The sequence below is a fragment of the Phaethon aethereus genome (assembly GCF_964289735.1).
Source record: "Phaethon aethereus genome assembly, chromosome: 3".
NCBI lineage: Eukaryota > Metazoa > Chordata > Aves > Phaethontiformes > Phaethontidae > Phaethon > Phaethon aethereus.
The window spans coordinates 110,829,699-110,853,322 of record NC_138576.1 but is presented as its reverse complement, the minus strand read 5'-3'; the positions used below and the strand labels follow the sequence as shown (position 1 = coordinate 110,853,322).

Genomic DNA, 23,624 nt, shown 5'->3' with positions numbered 1-23,624 from the left:
ATTTCTTCTTTGATTCTGGTTTTAAACCACTGCCAAGAACCACTGCAGTACTGAACAATGAATCCTATCTCATTTTGAACCCTTTGAAGGCAGTGAGAATTCAGCCAAGCTCTCACTGGAGAGCAGGTTCCAGCAAACATTGCAGTGCTGCTTACGAGATGCTATAATTATGTCATACACTGGTAAAACACCGACAATTTGGCATGGTCAGTCTGGGATATACTTGCTCTGAAATCTGCTCACCTGGCAACGACTCTCAACTAACCTCATCAACAAGACTGAAGTGTCAGTCCTCTCTGATACCCAAGATGTTTCAGTTATGTGCTGTTGCTTACCTGTAAGGTTACTCACCACACATTTTGTCTGCTGGATCCCTCATTCTGGTTTTAGTCAAGCTTTAAAATACAGACTTTATGTTTCCCTATTTTTTTTAATTATTTTGATGCAGTTAATTTTGCCAGTGAAGAGTTTGTAAATACCCCAGGCCAATGCTCCTGCATTTCAGGGCAGCATTGCTGTGAAAGCAGCTAGCCTGCTTTACTCTGCCAAAAAATTTGACCCATCCTTACTGTATTTTGAAGCATTGGGACAATAGTGAAAATTAAGCACGCATTTCAGTGTTTTGCTGGGGAAAGCACTGAATACTTCATGGAACACCTCCATACAACATGGAGGTTGTAATTAGATACATCAGTGCCATTCCCAGAGGTAGTACCAATCTCCCAAACTCTTTCTAAGGCTGTCCACTCCTTTCTGCTTAAAAGCCAGGACAAGGATCATCCCAATGCAAAGCCAGATTCCAATGCAGCTGTCTGGCTCAGAAGCAAGCAAGAATGAGCTTATAATTTTGGCTTTTTCCGCCCACCCAGAACTGCTTATAGCCTAACACATATTGAATTTGCCATTTAATAGTGCCTTTTTATCCCTCCAAATAGCTGCACTGTTTTGGCTGCCAGGACTTCTCAATCTACAATTTTTCTCCCAGTTTTACACTTTGCCTTTCTTACAGAATGGACCTGGCAGCCTCTTCATTGACATTTGGCACATTAGTGCTGCGCTCCTGAGGCAGATGCTAACGCTCTGCCCACCTCTCAGCAACAAAATATTACACATACTTACAACCCCCGAACTGATGGCTTCCACAGATAGCACTTCTGCGCCAGGTTTCTCCTGGGGAGACCACCACTCCAAGCTCCAGGTAGCCACATGGGAGCTTCCCTACTGTACGATTATAAGAGGATTGCTGTCTCAGAGCTGTATTTAACGCACAGTCTCCAGAGAGATGCTAAAATTTTAGACACAGATAAAATGCATCACTCATGTGAAGGTGTGCCATGCACTCATTGCAAGTTTCAGCATTCGTGTAGCCAGCAGAGGTCAGTGCAAACTCAACAAATGTCTGGCACCGTGGCTTTCCTTACAGACTTAGTCACTGCCCTGGAGACAAACTGCAGGAATTGGGGTAAGTGCAAGCATTGACTGCTCCTTGCTCCTTTCCTCTGCTGGATGTTTTGTCCATGACCTAGAGAGACTATGGATAAACCAGTCTGCAGGCTCTGGCCAGTGCTGTGCTTCTCTGCATCTCTCTGCCGGCTCCCCAGCTGCAGCGCAAAGGGTTTGAAAGGAGACCTGAAATGAGATCTCTGTCTCAATGCCCTAAAACAATGCAGGCCTCTGAGCAGACCTGTGATCTAACTGGCACCTCTGTGCAATCCAAACCGCTCTCGCCCTGAAACTCTTTTAAATTTCCTCTATTTTTTTCATCCTCTCCTTCACTGCCACAGGGACAAGAAAGGGAGCTGCTCAGCACCTATGGACATACCTGCTGTCTGTATAGCGCTCTTCAGTTCAGACACATCAAGAAATCCAGAATGATTTCTGTCTTCCTTGCTGAAGATATCCTAAAAACAGTGTAAAGGCAGATTTCAAGCCTGTATCAGCATTCCCCAAATTTACTACTACATCTAATTATGTAGGATGCTTTCCCTCCTTAATAAATAGGCTGCAAGGAAGTTCAACAGATGAGATGGGGTGATCGTGACAAGGAAAAACCATTCCCAGAAGGCTCAGACAGGATGTTACAGTGTAAGAAATCCCACAGGTTTGGGTGGGTGGAAGCCTTTTTGCTCACTGTCTCTGGTTTATATGTGCAGACAGCAATGGGAATACTCACAACTCCACTGACAAAAAGACATGGTCTAGAACATGTGAAATAAGCCAGGAGTCCCTGAGTCCCAGAATGCTGTGGGGTCATCTTTCCCAACACACCGCTGAAACCCCACAAGCCACATTTGAGGTGCTGTCAGTGGGAAGAGCACCATTGCTACATGGGGAACCGGCACTACATGTCCTACGTGGCCTCAGACCATCTCAAGAGAGATGAAACAAATTAGAGCCCACCCAACTCCGAGGCTTCAGGAAATCTTCCCATCCTACAGCAAGACTGAAGGGAGAAGGACCTGACACGGAGAAGCTGCCTGAATTTAGGTGGGACCCTAAATGCCAAGCTACTGTCCTCACTGCTTCTAGACCTAATGCTTCTCCTGGAGCAGAGACATTTCTCCCAGATAAACTTCCACTGGATCCTACACATATCCACTCTAAACTGCTGCAAAGAGGAAGCAACATTTTTCAGATGACTCTGTTCAAGAAGTCATTTCAGCTCAGAAAGCTGTTAAAAAAATTAGTGGTGATACACAAACAGAGATTTCCATCAAATTCTGAGCCTAATTGGCCTTCCTACCTTTTCCCACTTTTTCCTCAACATTCCCTGCGTTAGAAGAGCCTCAGCCGGAGCACTTTACACACACCACTGCTCCCTGAGCTCTCAACCTTTGCGTCAGAAGATGGAAATCTGACCCACTAAGCAAGTACCCTTCGCAACGTTTCCCCCCTGGTGCTTTAATATCAGAGAGTATCTGCCTCCTGTTGATGAAAAGCCCAAGAGTACAGTATCGGCGGCAAAGAGAGAGCAGCCCCCGCGTACCATGTACTTAGTGAGACGTTGCCAGAGGCTCCGGAACTCCTGCAGTGTGAGTTGTCCGTTCGAGTTGAGCTGTGCATTTAGTTAAGAATTGAACAGTTAATGAGAGCTAAACCTGGCTGTCTTTGCTCCCAAGGATGCTGCCTTCATATAAAGAAAGACATAAGATGCAGTCTCTCCTGTCTGTTACTTTGTGTTGAGAAAGCCAAGAGCTTTTTGTGCTCTCTGTTATGCTTAGAGTTAAATTCACCTTTTTTAACACATTGTACAGCAGCTGTTTCATACCTGTGCTCACAAACAACAAAAGGTTTCTATTTATACAGTGTCTTTAACCACAAAGGAACCCGCAGTGATCACTTCAGCTGACTTTTAGCCACCGAGCACAAAGGCCCCTGCGGATGAACAGGACCCCATGCTCCAGGCCACGCGCGCACATTGCCTTGCCTCTTTGCGTGAGGCAGCACAGTATTAGCTCTGCCTGGATCCTCCCAGAGGAACAGGCACTGAAGGAGCCGAGAGCATGAGGAGCCGATCCTGACGCCTGCCATCAGAAGGCAGCAGCAGCCTTTGAGCCAGGCATTATGTTGCGGGCAAGAAAATGCTTCCCCACCATGAGCTGCAGGAGCCCATGGGTGTCAGCAGACATCTCCCACAGATGCTCAAAGGACTATGTCAGTGGACCTGCTCCCCTCCGTACACCATCTACGAGTCCTGAGCAGGCATGTAGCACCTCACCTAATGAAGCTGGGATGGCGAAAACTCCCTGAAAGCAAAACCCATCACCAGTTAAATATAAGCAGACAAGTGCCACTGCCGTGAAACCTGACTGAAAAAAAGCTGATCCTGTCTTTGCAGGCCAGGATAGGTCACACCGTACATGGGTTTTATGCAGCCCAGAGAATGAAAAATCCATCCTGAATTAAAGCAGAGCTGTGGCTTTGTCAGCTCTTTGCACGTGCCATGCATTCACAGCACCCACTTAGCTCAGGAGGGACTTTGGAAAGGGGGAAAAGTCTTTTTCACTGACTAGATGCAGAAAGCTGGAAAGAAAGAGGGACTTCTGGTCATTTTTATTCATTCCCTGGCAGTTTGTAAAGGTTTGAAAGTGTCTCAAAGTTATTTCAAAGCATGGAAGAAAAGAGGGAGTGAGCAAGCAAGGGGGAGAAAATACACGGGGGAGAATTTATGTTTTCATCAAGGAGCCCTCTTGCTCTACAGTGGCCAGCGATGTATTCCCAGTGTCATCTTGATAATAGTAAAAAGACTGTGTGATCTATCTAAACAGGGAAGGTACACTGGAAAGGACGAACAGTCTGTCGGGCAAGTCCCTGTGATTCAGTGACCATGGTGCTTCTCCTCCTAACACCAGCTTGGTGCCAGCAGGCTGCTCTGAGCTGCCGTCACAGGCCAGCGTGGTTGCAGCTGTGGTGGAAGAGTCAAGCTATGCCTGAGCTCTGTGCTGCCTCCTCGCCTTGGGCTCTGCCTGGGACCTTGCGCCCAAGGGAGAAACATAGCCAAGACCTGGGCCCTGCAGAGGTGAAAATGAGAGCACAGTTAGCTGCTAGCAGAAGGCTGACCCTCATGTTTCAGCAGATACACCAGAGCCAGGGCACAGATGGCAGAATCCTGCATAGACTCTGGGACAGTTATTTGTTGAGGACTGTGGCTAATATTTACTCGCAGGTTTTCACACTGGGATGCTCAGCTCAGCCATAACTCAAGACAAGGATGGACAGCACCATTGCTTCTGCTGAAAGGATACATCCATCAGAGCTAAAATGCCTCTGCATGAATCAAAGCTGAATCTTCCTCCCAGGCTGGTCATTTCATCTGCAATGATTGAGAAAACAGAAGGAATCAGTGAGAGCAAGAAGGGTGACAGAGGCACTAGGCCACCATTCAGAGGGAAGGAGGACAGCAGTCTGAAGGCTCACATACCTAAAAAGCCCCAGACCTGGCTCAGGGTCTCAAACAGCAGCAAGGGCTATATCTCAGACAACTCTACTGCTCCCTTCTCCAAGGACAGGTGCCCTGTTTGGGCTTACAGGTAGCTGCTCTCCACAGTCTCTGCCCACCTACCCACCCTGATGGAAACTCTTCCCTCTTGACATAAGGATAATGGAAATGACAGTGACAAGAAAGGCCATTTATGCTGAATTAGCGAGTCCTAGGAACACTTTAGCCTTGTGCATGACCGAGTTGGTTCAAGCCCTCCATCGGTGCCCCTGTATCATGCTATTTTCAAGGTGGGCAGGTTAAGAAGGCTGGGAAATGCAGAAAGCCAGCTTGAGGCCTCTGCAGAGGAGCAATGCAGGCCAGGTTTGAACTGGGAGAAATCAAGTGACAGGGGGGAGAGTGGGTGGCACAGATCCCTGGGGTGCTCACTGGTGCAGTCCAGCCAGGGACTGAGTTCCTGCTGCAATTGGTGGGGCAAGGAGCAGGAAGGGGTGCTCATGGGGGCTGCAGGGACATCCAGGAGAAGAACAGCATGAGGCAGAGTAGGTCTGCAGAGCAGAGGCCATCCCACAGCAGATCTGCAAGGGAAATGTGAAATTTGGCTGTCAAACAGATGCACAGCTTTGCTGGTGGCCATGCATTAATAAGTCTGTAGGCAGCTGGTCTGGGTTGTATCACCTTCTTCACGTGAACATTACTTTGATTAAAAAAAAAAACCAAAAATAAAAACAAACTGTTCCAAAGGAACTCTGATAGAGGTACTTCCCATTCTTCAAGATCCAATAGTGCAGTAAGCCACACTGTGGATTTTTTGAGGACCATCAGGACACCATTAAATCACCTGTCTAATTTACACTGGACTAAGGATAGGGAAGCACCAATGACATTAGCTGGGTTGTAAAAGCTTTACCTTGCAGGATCACTTCATTAAGGAGTTCTTGCAGCTGCGAGGCATCAATAGCTGAGCCCTAATGCAGAATAAAATGCAAGGAGAGCTCTGTGAGCGTAAAGTTTTCTTCTGTGTCACTTTTGCCCCGTAATTCTTCACTCACACACTGTGGCAACCAAGAAGGACTTCTGTTTATATCAGAGGAGCAGCAGCATCCTCACAGGAGCATAACAAAACCCTCCACGCTACTGGGCCACACTTTGTCCTTCTCTACAAGAGTCTGCAAGGGAGTAACAGGCACTCGCCATCACTGTGGGGTATTTCCAGCAGCGATGGGAACGCTTGCTGGCTTCACCAGCCCCTAGCTGGGGAGTTGCCAACGGGCAGGCAGAGCAGGCAGCTGGGTGAGCGGGTGGGGGGCACTGCTGCCTGCTTCCCTCTGAGTGGCCCAAACCATCAGTGAACATGACTGCCTCCCTCCTGAGACACCCCCAGGACATTTACCGTGGCAGCCTGTGTTCATTTTCACCTTCATGCATTGATATAACTATTAACTGCAAGAGGTCCATTGTGCAAAGACTTTTGGCAGTGATTTTTTTTCCTCTTGACTAAGTTGAGGAGTTCTTTATAACAGTTTATTAAACCATTAAAAGCGTCTCCTGTGAATACACAGAGTTTGGCTCTGAAAGAGCAGGAATCAATTACTCAAATGCTGACTGATGTCTGGTTTCCAAATGCCGCGAAGGCAAATGGAAAATGATGCTGATGAGAGAGGGGAATACCCAAGGCTTTCTAATTGCTTTCAGTAAATAAACAAACTAAAGCCAAAAAAAAAAAAAAAAAGTACACATGCAAGCCCACCGCCAGCACAACCACAAATCTCCAATCCTCCTCAGGTATATGAGGCTAGCCAATCTATCCCAGATGAATCTCTCATTTTTCTGGGTGTCTTGGCAGGTCAGTCAATACTGTTTTCAGGGTATCCACTCGAGGATGGAGCTACAATTTCCAAAAAATATTTTTCTAAATGGACTTGTATCAACATCAGAGACAGTATTTCTTTTGCAAGTCCGCGTGCCTTTTTTATTTATTTTTCAGCAAGACACTTTAGACAGGATACCTGTTTAGCGTATCTTAGGAAGACAGCCTTATAGGAGCTGTCCTCGTTCTGTCTTGGTACATCCTGGATCAAAGACAAAATACACACATAAATAAATCAGTTACAAAACAACTGGGGGCAGAAGCCTGCTGATCCAAGCAGCACTTTAGAGAGGGCAGGGAATGTACAGTGCAGCCTACAGTTTTAACACCCTGAAAGTAAAGTGGACTGGGAGTGAGAAAGAGCTACTGCAATGAAGGAATAAGCATCATTTGGATGTTACCAGTTAGTACAACCAGGAAGGAGCAGCTCAGTGCCTGAGGAAGACAACAGAACACATCCACGTGGAGCAAGTCAATACCCGAGTATAGAGGTACAAAGCCTGATCCTTACTGATAGCCCTTGGTTGAAACCACTGGCTTAGGGCATGTGAAGATTCATGTGAACCAAGAAAATAGAGCAGAGGTTGACTTTTCCTTTCTCTCGTACCTTCTCAGTCCCAAGACTGACTCGACTGTACCTGAGCAATTGCAATTCAATGGTTAAGTGATTTTTTTCAACCCTCCAGTGAGGAGATCCACCAGGCACTAAGGGGAACTATCCTTAACATTATAAAGTTTCCTCAAAAAATCTAACCTAACCCTAATGCCTTTAGCTCTGTGCAAGATAATTCACACCAGTGAAACCCAAATACTTGAATAAGAGCAGAAAGTGTGGGTACCATAATTCATCAAAGTCAAAACATTGTCTAACAACAACAGCCAACGAAACTGACAGCTTGTCAGTGGGAAAAGATAATAAGCCACCATTTATACTACCCCTCTGATAGGGCTTAATTGCAGGTGGGAAAATTAATCGCAAGGAAAGGACTCTCTTTTCTGTTCTCCTGAAACAGCTTTACACCTTTGGCTTCAAAGACCTTCACTGAGTTTGCACTGCTATAAACCACAGCCTCTCAGTGGCAGGGTTTTGCAAGCAACTGGTGAGACAGCAGCATGGACTGGACCAGTTCTGGCAATTCGCACAGTTCACAGCATGAAGTCCAGCAGGAGATGGTAGCTGGGCTAGACATGCTGCAATGTGGGTTGAACTACAGGCACAACCAGTTTTGAAGTGTAGTTTCCCCTACCTCTGTGAAGATATCCTGATGAAAATCAAAAGAAACCTGCTTTGGGCCTCACCTCTATGGACTCCTGTGCTTTATAGGGTGCAAGCACTTAAATTAAGCCATTCCCGTGGGGAAGGTATGTATGACCCCGCTCTCAGGTGTGAGGGTCTTTTTAAAAGAGATCAAATTCAAGCTGTGACTTTTTCATTAAAGTATCCCCTCTCTTCTCCTTAGATATATACCCATTTTACAGAGATTGCAAAAATGTAGTATCTTTTAAATGCTCTTCCCCCTGCTATATTTGGTTGGTCAAAGTGTTACAGGTGGTGAGGTGAAAAGGACAGATGGACAAGCCAACAGAGGGACTGTATAAGATTTGTTTCCTTCAAAAATCAGGTTCTGAAAGAGACGTATGTGAACAGGAAGGACGTTGTTGTTGCTCCCATCTATCCAGAGAGGTACCCCAGGCTGGTCACCTGCTCTCCCAGCAAGGTTGCAGGGTGCCAGAGTCGAACTCTGGAACCAGTACTGGGTGGTGAAAAGAGAGAAGAGCAGAGGAAGGAAGGAGTCAGTAGAGGTGGCTACCACCAGCTCCCTGGGATCCATTCACCACCACCAGTATCTACATCAGTTTTCCCAGACTTACCACTGGCAGCACTGGGCGGGGCAGGAAGTTTGAGTTCCTAGAAAAGAGTTACAAGAGTCAAACCAGGAGAGAATGAGCCTTTTCAGAGCATTGATTTGCAGATGTGGCAGAAGGCAGGCACCAACAGGAGCTCTCGCCCAGCCCACAGCCCCACAAGATGCTCAGCACCCACACCTCTCAGCCTGTCCCAGTTCAGGCAAGACTGTTGCACCAGTCACAGGCCTCTGTGCAAGACACGAGCAGGTCTGAGTCTCTGGCTGCTCTGGGGCCACTGCCTTCCGCAAGCCAGCCCTGCTGGCACCAGCAGCAGAGAAAGGGTAACTTGCTCACTCTGAGCGTGCCAGGACTAACCTCACCACACAGAATACAGGGCTGCCCTGCCTTGAGTCGTATAAAATTTTCACCTGCTTTCTCTTTGCCTAGCTTAATAGTCAGGAATAAAAATAGAATCTGGGTTATTAAAAGGCAACATCTTTAAAATGTCTGCAGACTGCCTGAAATTGAGCCAGGATCACCGTTCCTTCTGAGGCTCGCTTAGTAGCACCATTTAATACTTGAGTTTTGCTTTTGGTAAAGAAATTAGGCAAGACAGATGTTATTTTTATAGCACCTGGGCTACTATAATAGGTGAGTGCTGCAGAGACCCACAGGAAGGGGATCCCCATGCTTGGCCTAGCTCAGGAAGGTGTGTGAGGGTCACAGGCTCTTCTGGAAAGACCCACCTCCCAAGGCTTAGCCGTTTTGTGCATGCCTCATCTTGCTGAAGGCAGTCCAGCCTGGTGCACAGACTTCTCATAATTGTTTTCTGTAACTAAGGAGTTGCCTTAGTCAGTTCTGGGCTGTTTTTGCCAGGGGCCAAAGCCTAGAAAGCAATCTCATCATTAAGATATGAGCCTATGAGATAAGAGCTGCAATCGCCTCCACTATAAAACTTACTGAAGGAAAGCCACTGTGTGTCTGATGTTTGAAGGTCATTTGGTAAGGCTGAATGCTGGGTTTTGCTCTCTACATATAGCACACCCAGATATTTATATGAAAATGTGATAATTGCTGCCTTTGCATGAACTAAGATACCATTTTTCCACCAAACTTATCTTTAGGGCCCCTCTCATATCTACAGGGAGCCCTACCAGCCTGTCTATGAGATGGCTGGGTGCAAGGATCAAGGCCATTCACTGCTCTTTGCTTCTCTAAATCCTGCTCTGAGCAGAATGGGACCTGATCTGTCTGGCATCCAGCCAGCACAACATAAGAAACTACATAACAGCTGTTAAGAAAAACAAACTCTCAGCCCTCCTTTCACTAAAGACAGATTTCCCCACAATATGGCAGGGCATATCTCACAATTATTGCTCACTTGTGTGGCTCTTTGTACCAAAGCTGAGACCCTTGGTGGCTGCAGATGAGCTATTGCCTTGTTCTGCAGTGGCCACCCCTATGCATCTGACTACACACCTGATTCTCCTCAACATGGTGCTTAACACTTGGCTGTATCTTCCCAACATGCTGCTAGAGTACGTTAAAAGCAAATTGCCACATTAGTTATCTTGACATTAAATTGTTAAATCCTGGCACACTGTAAGTCTGGGGCTTATAAAGAGTACTTATCATCTTACTCCTTGTAGTCTTGATTCTTCGTGAAAATTCGTAAGAGAAATTCAAATTCTTGGTCCTCTGCTGTAGCAGGAACAACAGCATAGGTTCCTGGGCTCAAGATAAAGTAGTTGGTCACATCTCGAGCCACAGAAAAATTTTGTTTCAGAACTTTGGAGTTCTCCTGAAAGAAAAATATAGCTGGCTATCTCCCCTCCATATCAGGAACAGAAGTAAATCAGCAAGTGCACCCCATAGCAGCCTTACATTCCCACAGCTCTCTAAATATACACTGCATTAACATGCCTTAACCTCCCCAGTGGCATGAAAAGCCCACCCCAGTGACAGACTTTGTTCAAGGACACATCAAAAGTGCATAAGGGTGGAAGAACTGAAAGAAACAGAAGGCAAAATGTATGTAAGTGGATTTGAAGAAAACTTCAATTAACACTAAGCAGACTGGAGTTCATGAAGGAATCAAGGATGAATACTCTTACTAAAACTTCCCTGAGATCTAGTATGACTCAGAGCGGTCAGAGAGCTCACTAAGTAGCTCACCCAGATGACAATGCTTCAAGAATCACAACCCAAACCTTCCAGTAAGTGTCACAAGAAAACAGAACATTCTGATCTTTCTTCTGTTATTCCAGTATTTTTGCTGAGATGAAACAAATATAATGCAACAGCTATTACTATGATGATATGTAAAGATAGCATAATAAAAAACCCTTACTAAACATATTCCCCAAAATACATCAGCATGTATAAATTCCATTTAGAATGGTTATACAGCGTGGCAGAGTTATTTATGAGCCATGCCTTTGGGAGAAAATAACATAAAACTGCTATTTTGGGAGAAAAAAAAAGATGACTACTGTTACAGACAGCTGGGAGGTATGTAGACTGCCAAGTATTATGGGTCGGATCTTGAGCAGATAGAAATGGGCAGTGCTGCAAAGAAATAAATGGTGTAATCCTATTTTTTTACTTTTGGGTCTCATTCCACATTCCCCCTGGTGAAAAGCAGAAGCAGATTAATATCTCAGTGGAGTCAAAACCAGTGTGAGATAGGAATCAGCCTCTATACATTGCTCAGCTCTATCACACAACATTAAGCTTCCCTCACAGCCATGTATTAGTGCTCCACATCTATATTTAATCAAAGGCTTCCTAGAGCTATCAGATATGTCCATTCTGGTTTGCATCCTTGCTTGCACTGCCTTCCTCTCTCATCCCGTCAAGGGATAATACCCTTTTTACTTCACAGCAACAATTTGATGCATCTCAAAAGGTACCGTACAATGAATGATGCTGCTAATGAATCATGGCAGTGAAAGCGGTTGAGGCCACATGAATCTTAGTAATTGAACTCTCCCTGCACAAAGAAAACCCCTTGTAAACTTTTATGCAAAGATGCCACCTCTGATTGCCCTCAAGCACTGAGGCTAGATGCTGGGAAGTAAACCAAGGGAATAGCACTGTACACTTACCCTGGTTTTAGCTCCTGTACTTGGCTTTTGCAGCTACCAGGGTAGGACGCTAGGCTGGCTGCGAGCAGCTGGTAGACCAGCTCTCGCGTTAAAATAGTTAGGCTGTGTCCACAGGGGAAAATTTTCAGTATAACCTGCTGTGTGGATTTGTACCAGTAACATTACATTACTAAAAGCTATGAGAGCAGCATGACAATCCCCTTTCCCTCACTGACCGGGTGCTCCACAGTAATCCATTGTCCCTAGTAATGGCCTGTTCTGGCCTTGCCCTTCAGCTCCTGCACGGGAGATGATCTGGGATGAGAAGCCCAAACTGAGCCTGAGGTGAGCCATGGATTGACAGCCCACAGAGGCCATGTCTCATTGAATTTCATCCATCCTTGGGAATATGCCAAGAGAGAAAAACTAAATGAAGACACCTGAGCATCAACTGGTGGGGAAGAAAGAATTTTTAAATATAAAGCAAGAATAGAGCAAATCTGTCCTCTAGTCTACTTCCTGATTGAAAAAACTGTTTTCAAGGGACCCAAGGTCTATGCCATCACCTCCCAGTGAGGGCCCTTTCTGTCAAAATGGGTGACTAATCAAGGCGGGCACACATCATGCAAGAGCATGTTAAGGACCTCCATGTCTGATGACTGTTGGGGGACAGCTGATGAGGATGCTGGAAGCAGTGAGTTCCCCTTTTACCAGGAGCAGCAGCTCCTTCTGAGTGGCACAGCTAGACCCATGGAGCTCTGCAGGGCTGATATCTGCACCAGGCAGAGTTCCCCTTTTACCAGGAGCAGCAGCTCCTTCTGAGTGGCACAGCTAGACCCATGGAGCTCTGCAGGGCTGATATCTGCACCAGGCAGAGTTTCCCTTTTACCAGGAGCAGCAGCTCCTTCTGAGTGGCACAGCTAGACCCATGGAGCTCTGCAGGGCTGATATCTGCACCAGGCAGAGGATCTCCTTGTGTAGGGACAGTGAGTTCCACTTGCTGGAGGGATGCTCTTTTTATTACGTCTTTTATTTCTCAGACACTGTTTTTCACAAGCCATGCTCTTCCTTTATGAGGAGCTGTTAGACTTATGGCATCCATTATTCAAAGTCTGGGACTAGAGCAAACTTCTCCAGTGATCAGGAGAATGTGAAGTTAGGGTCATACCAATCTCTGCTTCCTTGTGTTCTTCAGGTTAAGAACAAGCCACTCCTACCCTCTCAGCCTACAACAAAAATGCTTTGGAAAAGACTCCCATCCATCCACACCAGCAACTGTGCTTTCAGTAAGCCTGGTAATGCTCTGATAACAACTGCCCTTGAAATGGCACCTCCCCAGACAGTCACCAAGGAACAAAAAAGCAAACAAACAGGGAAATTATGATGGAGGTCCCAGGTATCTGAGTGAAGCACCTCTGCACCAGTCTTGAGCAAAGCCTTCCATGTATTTTGCAAATGGGTTTTACATGGCATTTCTGTGATAGAGAAGGGGAGCTGAGTAAGACAGGCCTATTTTGGGGAACAAGAGGCCATTCTGTTCTGTTCCTACTAGACCTGGAGTACTGTTCAAGCACTAAGGCTAGTGCTGGCTGCCGTGCCTATTGCAGGGCCAGCAAGGCATGTCACCAGTACTGTTGGGCACAGAGGCTGTTGCCTTGGCATCTTTTGTAACCTATGGGCCCCCTGGGTTTCCCAGGGCTATTTTGGGATGGTACAGAACTGAAAGTTCAACCTTTCCTCTCTTAAGACATGAATAAAGGAAACTAAGCCTGCCTAATTTTATTTTTCCTGTGATGTTCTAAGATAGGAGGCATTGAGAAGTTCACTCCAAATACTGACTGCTCTCCTTTTACAGCACAAAAGGTAATTCAGCCTTTTATTTCCATGCACAGGCATAATAAGCTACACAGAAAACAACAATGACTACATGATACCCGATTGTGCTTACCATGGTGATCAAAAAGCCAATCTTCAGGTTTTTTGCATCCTGCATATTCTCAGCATGTTTTTGCATGAGTGAAATAACTACATTATAGGTTTTTGGGTCATAATCTGGTACTTTGAAGAAATACTGAGGGTTTGTTGAAACTCCACCTACTGAGAAAGTGTTAATAGATTAATAGTAGCCACACAGATGTCCCAGCAACAACCTATTGTGTAAGATCTTGCTTATATGGACCCAGAGGAATAGGTAGTTACTGCTCCAAGGTCTTTCAGTACCACAAAGCACTGTAGTCTCTACATGACCAGCAGCAGTTGAGGCATTTGGAGTTAAACTAATTGCCCATTAATCATTCTAGAAGTCTCTGGCAAAGTCACAAAAGTCATGCGGATTTCTCAACCCTCCTACCTCAGCTTCACCTGCATGGTACACTTTCCCTGAAGCAGAAAAGCAGTGATTCTCAATCAGCCACCCGACCCAGTGGCTGAGCTGGAAAGAATTGTGGCTTGGGGATCATAAACACATAAAAAAGGAAAAGATAAAATGGTCCAAAGCAATCCTCCCCTTCCTTCCTGTTAGTGTTTGTGATGGATAAGGCAGAGTGTTGAGCACCAGAGGGAAAAGGATGCTTCTTGGCCAAGGTTTTGGTTAACAGGAAGCGTCCCTGATAAGAAAGTAAAATGCCCAAATTGGGGAAAAAGGACTGAGGTGGCAGCATCTGCTTCAGTCAATCTAGACTTCAAGCCACTAGCTGTGTTGGGTGGCCTTGAAAGCTGCAATTTAACCCAAGATTGCACCTGGACAGAAACTCTATTAGAGGGCTGGTGGCAAAACACAGCTCCAAGGAAAATGGCTCTCAGTTCAGCCCCTGCACCTCCTCCCTCAGTCTCAATGTGCAGCCCCACAGGCATTACTTTATTATCACACCTTGATACACGGTGATCAAGATTATGAGGAGGCGGCTGAAACCTGTAAGACAAAACCTGTTTGCTGCTGTCAGGGATCAGTGTTGCAGAAAAAAGAAGCTCCTTCATTGACCACACACTGCCATGTTAGATTAAAAACACAGAGCCCAAATAGTGATGTAGCTGTAGAAAGGTAAGGTAAGATAAGGTAAGAAATTTAAAAAATACTAAAAATAATCAAAGCTTGCAATGCCAGAAGAGTCCTTGCACAGTCAGTAAAACCAGTGGTCTTATCTGCTCAAAGGCCTTTCTACCTTCGAAAATAGAGCTTTGTAGCCCAATTCTTTCGTTTCAAATTCATCTAACTTCAGAGTATTTCTCACTCTGTAAAACCAGACACATATTTTCCAGATCAGACTTTCTGGTGAGGTCCCCAGTAACACCTACTGCAACTGGCTGAAAGAAGGTAGACAAGCACATTTTGATTTAAAGAGTTTAAGGTTTCTAAATCACAAGTCCCCTATTTTAACTCAGCAGCCAGTGCTGCTGCTTTGTTTCTGCCTCTTTAGCTGATAGCTCCTGTAATGGGAAAGGGCAGGCATTAACAACTGGCAATCAATATTTCTGCAATTCGGTGCTCAGACTGAACGTTTCTCTGTAAGCACCAGCGGAGAGGAGGAGAGGACTGGGTGACTGCAGTGAGCGTGTATTACCTGGGGAATAGTTGTTCCTGCCTGTGGCAAGGACTGGACTCCACAGGTTGATGTGCCTGTCCACGGACCACGTTGTGCAGTGCTGATCTCCAAAGTCCAGAAACGTTGGGGTGTTATTACATATATACAGCCAGGAAAACTGCTCCTGGAAGTTTTCACAGGACATCCTGCAGAGAAGGAGAAAATCTCACCTTTCAGTTTGAGACACCGGTCAGGTACCCATGTTCACACCCCATGTCTTTAAAAGGGGATTACAGAGAGGGCTGCAGCTGAGCTGGCTGATACCTTGCAGAAGAAGTCAGCTCTCGGTGCATTTGGGCTGCCCTAACTGCACCTAAAGCCCCAGGGAAATTACAGGACATGTTCAGTAGTACCTAGCTGGAACCTTGCTATCTCAAGCACAACTCTGCCACTGCACCTTGCTTTGTCCCTCCACAGTGTCCTGCCCCACACATGCTTTGCTCAAGCCTGCAGTGTCTGTCTCAGACCAGCCTGCTGTTCCCCTGATTTCCTTAGGACCTCATGGGGCAAGTGTGCACTTCCTGAATAATAATAGCTCTTCTAAAGGATGGCTCACACATGGTTAAGCAGATCTGAGAGTAATCAGAGGCAGTGAAAAAACACAAGAACCTGCAGAGCAGTCAAGTGCACAAGCTCTACAACCTGCTCAGCCACCTGTACCCGCCGAGCACCAGCCTGTTCAAGGCTCAAGCTAGGCACTTTGTGGGGAAGGGCAGTGTGACAAAATGACTAGGTCTCAGGGAGCTGGATTTTTACTTTTCTCACTTCTCATTTTTTTCACCAGCTTGTTACTTAATCTTGGCCAAGGGTCAGGACAACCTCCAGTTTGCTGTTTGCTCACAGCTAACACAGGGTGCCTTGGGCCATCACTAAAGAGCAGAGAACTGCCTAAATGACTCTTTTTTTTCACAACAAACATGAACAGAAAACCTGGTAGACAGAAGGATCAATAGGGAAATACCAGAATTCTCCATCATCCTTATTTCTGAGGAGGCCTTCTCTCAATTTAGACTCTACGTGGTCCCACTGAGGAGAGCTGCAAACAGGAACAAATCAACAAGCAGATGTGAGGCACAATTTTGCATCTCTCTGGCCAGCCCATTCCTCTAACCAGCCCATCAAGTCATGAAGGATCAGGAGGGGTGAGAAAGCTGCATGTTGGGAACAGGACTGTGCACAATACCTTCATAGCTAAGGCCAGAAAACAGAGCTCTGCGCCTTCACGGTGCCTGACTTGCCTACCCTGGAATGGGGAATCCTGTCTCTGCCCTCCAAGCCCCAGTCACCTGTCCCCATGTTGGAGAGGTTAGTGAGGTACCAAGGCATAGCACTCTGAGTGCTGATATTACATTGACATGTAGAGGGCACATTAGCCAGTCAAATGTGTTGTTTCCAAGCAGCATGTTTATAATTAAGTGATAATTGTACTTTCTGCAGAGTGTAAGATAAATAAACAGAGCATGAATCAATAATTCATTGATTTATGCAACTTACCTGTGAACGCGCTCTACTGACATTTCAATTACAGTTAAGATTATAGTTCACCCTTCCAAAAAATGGGAGCATGCTGTCTGAGCAGATAGCTCTTATGCCAGCCTTAAACATGTCTACATCACCCGCCAACCCATCCAGATGCAACACACTAGTCTGATTTTTCTCAGCAGAGAATCTGTGAGTGTTCTCAGCAACAGGGAGAGGTGGGATGCTATTAAGTCACCTAAGAGTGACACCTGAATAACTCTCTAGTCAGGGAAATACTGATGCAATTCCACCAGGAAAACTAATATCTATATATTCACAAAACACTGTTGCAGTCTTCCCCTGTATCATTCCTTTCCTCAGGAAAGAGAAGTTAACTTATACACACAGCAGCAAAGTGGTCCTTGCATCTCCAAAGCTGCATGCAGGATGCAAAAGATCAGTTCAAGCCATCCAGCGGCACTTTGCCTTTACAATAACAAAGGACTCTTTTTGTCTCTCTGTGTTCAATATTGCATAAAAATACTGCCCTACTTTCACGGACTCTGCTAACCATCCTCTTCCCAGATTCAGGCTCATGGGAGGGGAAGGAGCAGGAAGGTGGGTGCACAATTGCTGCAGGAGAATTCAATAAAAGCAGCCAGACAGTGTCTAGAGGCATAGCCATAGCTTACTCCAGGTAATAACAACTCTCTCATCCATGACTTAGCTGGAATTACCCACTGGGAAAAATGTACATGTAGACAAAAAGGGATACCTGAGCTAGACCTAGTGAGGAGCACATATAAAACCAATGCTGAATTAGTTCTCCCTGGATTGGATTTCTGTGGGCAGCTGCTTTGCAGATGGAAATAATGCTTATAATGAATTCATTTAGAAATATCTGCTTCATTATAATGGGTGCAAGGCAGAGGTCCTTTAAAATAAGGCTATAAAAGAGTGATTCTCCTTATGAGATTAAAGCTTTAAGGCCATACTTGTCACTCCAGGGCCCCTTCCACTCCCCATGGCCCCATGGATTCCAGATCCTGATGATATGTTTCCAGCCATTCTTGTAGCGTATCTGTAAAGAGGAAAGAAAAATAAACTCGATCACAGCTTTTCACAATTGTGATATTCAGTGAAGAGTTGGGTAATAAAATGGATCTTCTATACCTTGGAGGCCTGATTTAACTTCTGACCTCATTTGACTGCAGCTAAAAATCAGTGCCTTTTGCTAAGGAATGACATGTGGGAGAAAACTACACCCATTTTGCTTTCATGAGGACAATGAATAGCTGACACAGAGGGAAACAGCAGCATTCCTGACACACCACATGACTTCAACAGCCTTGGGAAAGTCCAGTGCCCAATCCCACACATCTGATGCTGTGAGTCAGCAAAGGCAGAGACTTTGAGGAACCAGGCCACCAGACTCCCTAGAGTGAAAGTTGACAGTCAGCACAGAGAGGTCATGATAAACAGAATCTATGTCTCTATATCTACAGTATTGTGGTTTCCAACAGCTTTTCTCCTCTTGCTGTCACTGCTTTAAGCCAGAAGCAACTCACTTTCACCAGTGAAGCTGAAATGGTGGAAGCGGAAAGGAGAAGCAAGCCTTTTTGTTTCTGACTCTCCTTATGCACATAGGCAGCGTTGGAAACAAATGCCATGGCAGTCTTTTCCCAGGCAAAGCCCCAGTCCCTGGCCAGCCTCAAATCATTTTCCTACAGGACATCCCCTTGTTTGCCTTGGCACTCCTGCAAGGTGGGGCAAAGACTGTTTCTCCTCTCTGCACACATCATGAGCAGCAGGAAGCTGAAACAGCCTGCTTCCTCTCCAACAGGATTCGGGATCCTTCCACCCCTGTCTTGGGGAGAGCCAGCTGGGACCTCCTTTGGAGCCTGGCAACCCCCATCCTTCCATTTTGGAGCCTCTTGGCTGCGAGCAAGCATCCTCCAAGAAGCAGCAGACTGACTGTGATGATGGCACCAAACATGCCATGGCATGAGGAGCTATAAACCAAAGCCAGGCTCATACGGGAAACCATTAAAGAGAGGGGGAGGAGGAGGAAAATAGCTTAAGGAAAACACCACCCCCTTTCCAAAGTACTTTAAGTTCCTATATAAAAATGTGTTGTAGCTGTCTTGCTTGACAGCACAGATATTGTTTGGTTTCCTTCTTGGCCTTGCTCACTGTTAACACTCCCTGTGTGCACTACAACTTACTCAGATAAGCCATGTTCCGACTTCTAATTGTAAACGTCCTTCATTTCTTTTGATCTGTGTGATAAATTGGTCCTGTTTTCAGATCAGCAATACTAGTATCTAGCCAGAAGTTCTGCATGAGTAGAACAGCTTTAAAAGATGGAGAAATATTGTTCTTGAACCAGCGAGTTATTTACTTTTCACACAGTGATGTGATCGAGCTGAATAAATGTAGATCTGCATCATATGACAAATCCCAGAATTTCAGCCAGTGCTTTTATTCCCATTTGAAACAGAAAAGTTACTCTTTTTTTAAGCGTCAGCACGGAATGAAAATCCCCAGAAATACTGTATTTGCTGTTGAAGTGTCGCAAAACAAAACTGAATCTAACGTGTGTTTTTCTATTAGAAAAAATGATAGGACTCCGATATCCTCCCTTTTCCCATTGTGCCAGAATTCTTCCATCTCCCAGAATTTGAGCTGTGTGTTTTCAACAATCCTTCCTAAGCATGAAGCTAATTAAACTTACTCTGAATGGAACAACAGTGTGACTGCCCTGTAGTAGCTCACCAGTACAAGATCACTAGGCAGGAAGAAGTCCTTCATCTTACCTTCACAGCTCCTGTGACAGTGTAGGCATGACCCTGTACGATCCCATTCCTCAGCTCTATGTTCCTCCTCAGCTGCAGAAGGGAAAAAGTACAGCTTTTAGCTCTCTGCCACGCTGCAAAGTTATTTCAGAATTTTCATTTGGTGTGGCAGAAAAAGAGACTTGGTTTTGACTGCAGCAGTATCCCAGATATAGTGGCTCCAGAGGAGTGTGACTGTTGTTCCCACTGCAGCCATAAATAGTCCAGTAAATTTAACAAAACTACTGGTCTTGACATATTTTAAAGTTCTTCAATGGCCCAGAGACGCTGCAACTGCAGAATGACCTGGACTGGGTCACTGGGAGGGTTGGAGCCCCAGAATTACCCTGCCACCCACAGGCCAGCATCAGCCACCTGAACTGAGGGGCTAGTCCTTGGCTTGTTCGCAACAGCTGAGCTTCATGTTCTGATGAACCAAGCACTACAGGAGCGATGCCACACACTTTGCAGTCTTCCCTTACATGCTGTAAGGGAAGCCTTGGCAGCTTTTTGGCAAGGTTGAGCATCACAAAGCCTTTTGCAACTCCCCAGCATTAATATTGGTAGCCTGCAAATCACAATGCGATAACAGCATCCTCTCAAAAAAGAGAGGTGTATTTTGGCCTTGCTAGAATTGATCACAAAGCTATGAGGCCAAAATCAGTCCAGCTGCAAGAGGATAGAGAGAAGCCACAGACCCCCCTCTGACAAATCAATCCATCTACATCTACCCAAAAGCCTTTACATTACTACTGCATAACTTTATCTACTTCCTGCTGCCAAGATCTCTCCAGGCATCCATAAGCTGTAACTATTACACGGAGTGATTACGGACTTCCTTTCTCACTCAAAAGAGCAACCTTTATGCAAACATGGTAAACCAAGAAAGGCATGCTGCTAGTCTTGTGACTTACCTGGCCTGAGGTGCTACACCCCATCAGACACTGCGATTTGTCAGCTGCTTTCAGTATCTCCTCCAGATCAGGAGGGGGATCCTTCAGTGAAAACTGCACTTGGACTCCACCTGTGAGGTCTACCAAAGCATCAGAAAGGTAGCCTCCATGCAAGTTCTGGTAGGAGCCCCGTAACCTAAGGGGGGGAAAAGTTAATTTGTCCTTACACTGTGTTTTAATAAACAGTACAGTGATGGTTTCTAAAACGTTCATTTGCATTGAGGTGGTGAGCCTGGGGTGTGTGGATGTTGGGGCCAGGTAATGAAAGGAAATGTGATTGAAATACATGGCCAGACATAAGACATACCTTGTGGAATGAATGAGACAGAAGGACTTTTTCCTATGTATTCACTCACATTGGAGGCAGCTGTCTAGCGTCATTTAGAGACAATGGAAAATAATAATGTGTATCTCATGCCAATGCAGGCATTTTAGGGAGATGAGCTGCATCTCATCTTGAAGTACCCAGTTTCCTCCTTCTGAACAGGAAGGGAGCCAAGGATGACTAGTTCAAATGGCTGTTTCAGCTCAAATGGAGCTGAACCGCTCGTTTCTACATCATACTTTGTCATGACTCTTCACAAAAATGGCCGGTATCCCTTTTGCAAATGAGAAATAGGAAGAAGAGAGAGGTGAGGGTATTTGCCCATGTTTCCAAGGCAAGACAAAAACATGTTTTCAGCACTGTTCCCAATTCACTCTGCTAGAGTGCAATAATGGGATAATAATTTAATATTGCCAACACAGTCCTTGTTGTTTTTATCGTGTGGTTTTTATTGAGACAGCAAATAAGCTGGAACGTGGGGTACTTAGAGCAGGTAGAGCATGCTGTTAAACCCCACCATACACACTGTATTTAATGAATGTAATCAAATAAAGTCTGCAGCTAATTGTATTTTGAAGGGTTGTCCTTGTCCTACACTGATGAAAAGAATTTGTCATGGGCACTGGGGAAAAACTTCTCAAATGGGAATCTCATAAACAGCATCGCTTGCAACTTTAATTTAATAGAGGTTTGGTTTGCTTTGTAATTAAAATCTTATGCACCAAATTGATATTGAATCCTGAGATATCTCAGGGCAAAATGCATCCTATTCCTGAGTCGCTCAGATGCTGCTTTAACATTTTCTTATTCCTGACCAAATCTGCCAAAACAATTGGCACCCTTCCTCAGCTCTTCTTTACTGCATTGCAAATGTTACACCAGCTTGACATAGGGCATGTGCACCAAGTTCCAGCCCTTCATACTACCCCTAGCACAGGAATTTCTCTTCAGTGCATTTAATAATGAGCAGTGTTACAGATGCTAAGGGACCACATTCTGATCCCTTCATTCCTCAGAGGATTTAAAAAAATTATTATTTCTTTATTAATCATTATTATTAACCCTGCACTACTATGGGGACCTCAGCCAAGAGTCTGAGCTCTCTGTGTGAAGAGAGAGACTCACAGGAGTGTATGTATGCGTTGTGCCTGGGCATGTTCTTCACTCATGCTTCCTCTCATTGCCTGCTACAAATACCTGTATGATCTCTGATTAGTGACTGTAAATAGAGGTAATCCCAGCTTAGAGCCTGCACTTTTAAACAGAGGAAAATACGTAAAGGAAAACAGAAGCAAAGAAGTTTGCTTAAAGTAAAGAGATGCCCAGCCCCTTTTGTGTCACCAGCCATTTACTTTTCTGGCATTAACATCCCAGAGTTGGACTGGGTATATTTAGGTCTTCAGCCTGAGACCAACATCTCCAGGTTATATTGGCCCTGTGTTTGCATGCAGCCACAGTTAGAATCATAGAATGATTTGGGTTGGAAGGAACCTTTAAAGATCATCTAGTTCCAAGCGCCCTGCCATGGGCAGGGACACTGTCCACTAGACCATGTTGCTCAAAGTCCCATCCAACCTGGCCTTGAACAATTCCAGGGATGGGGCATCCACAACTTCTCTGGGCAACCTGTTTCAGTGTCTCACCACCCTCACAGTGAGGAATTTCTTCCTTATATCTAATCTAAGTTTACCCTCTTTCAGTTTAGAGCCATTACTCCTTGTCCAATCACTACATGCCCTTGTAAAAAGTTTCTCTCCAGCTTTCTTTTAGGTCCCCTTCAGGTACTGGAAGGCTGCTATAAGGTCTCCCCAGAGCCTTCTCTTCTCTGGGTTGAACAACCCCAACTCTCTCAGCCTGCCTTCAGAGAAGAAGCACTCCAGTCCCATCATCTTTGTGGCCCTCCTCTGGACCCAATCCAACAGGTCCATGTCCTTCTCATGTTGAGGGCCCAAGAGCTGAAGGCAGTACTCCAAGGTGGGGTCTCATGAGAGCAGAGTTCCTTAAATAAGCGCAGCACAACATACACAGCTGCTAGCCTGAACTCCTCCCTGTGTGCTTTGCATAAAGCAGAGGGTGAAACCACTCTTAGAAAGGATTCAGCACTGAGTGGAATAATAGACCAGGTATATTTACTTGGCATATGCTTTTTCCAGCAAGGATGGCCAGAATTCATTTGACGTTCGAGGGTGTACAGACAGGTATCTTCCATTTAGGAATGGCAGCTGGTCATCTATCACTACATCCACCCAGTCTCCGTATTGCCAGAACTGGAAATTAAAAAAAAAAAAAAAAAAAAAAAAAAAAAAAAAAAAAGATAGAGCAAAGAATGAGCCTTTTTTAAGACCTAATATTCATGCCAAGCAACAGCCTTCTGAAATAGCACGGGAATTAATCTAAAGCATGGATATGCGCAAGTTCTCTCCTGAACTGCTTCAGGCTAATGGTCCATATTGTTAAACAAGCTACCAAGTGGCTGGATTTCCCAGCGGCAGGGGAAGTCATTTGGGAATATACGTAGTCCTGCAATCAGCGGGAGGAAAAATTCAACATGGGAAATATGCTAATATTATTGGGCAATACCAAGCATTCAAGATGATAAAGAACAATCACGCAAATGGTTCAGTAAGCCCCACTCCTCAGCTGCACTTGGATTTCCCCCTGCAGCACAGCTCTTGGACAGAAAGCCTCTGTCAAGATCCAGTCTCTAGATTTTCTTTCCTCTGTGTT

The 23,624-nt window shown here is 45.4% G+C and overlaps 1 protein-coding gene across 1 annotated transcript in view; it reads right to left on the bottom strand.

Annotated features, from left to right (window-relative positions):
* The window catches only part of LOC309404218 (calpain-13-like), a gene marked incomplete at its 3' end in the record, with an annotated part of 50,732 nt that overhangs the window by 5,292 nt on the left and 21,816 nt on the right, over nt 1–23,624 (bottom strand). Inside the window, exons 5-18 of the mRNA XM_081998606.1 lie at nt 23,031–23,164; nt 20,534–20,708; nt 19,602–19,673; nt 17,781–17,866; nt 16,286–16,360; nt 15,304–15,470; nt 13,692–13,840; nt 10,298–10,458; nt 8,682–8,718; nt 6,949–7,011; nt 5,850–5,907; nt 4,746–4,813; nt 2,987–3,055; nt 1,823–1,901 (exon numbers count right to left, since the gene is read on the bottom strand). Coding sequence (XP_081854732.1) covers nt 1,823–1,901; nt 2,987–3,055; nt 4,746–4,813; nt 5,850–5,907; nt 6,949–7,011; nt 8,682–8,718; nt 10,298–10,458; nt 13,692–13,840; nt 15,304–15,470; nt 16,286–16,360; nt 17,781–17,866; nt 19,602–19,673; nt 20,534–20,708; nt 23,031–23,164 — 1,393 coding nt within the window. The remainder of the gene's footprint in view (nt 1–1,822; nt 1,902–2,986; nt 3,056–4,745; nt 4,814–5,849; nt 5,908–6,948; nt 7,012–8,681; nt 8,719–10,297; nt 10,459–13,691; nt 13,841–15,303; nt 15,471–16,285; nt 16,361–17,780; nt 17,867–19,601; nt 19,674–20,533; nt 20,709–23,030; nt 23,165–23,624) is intronic.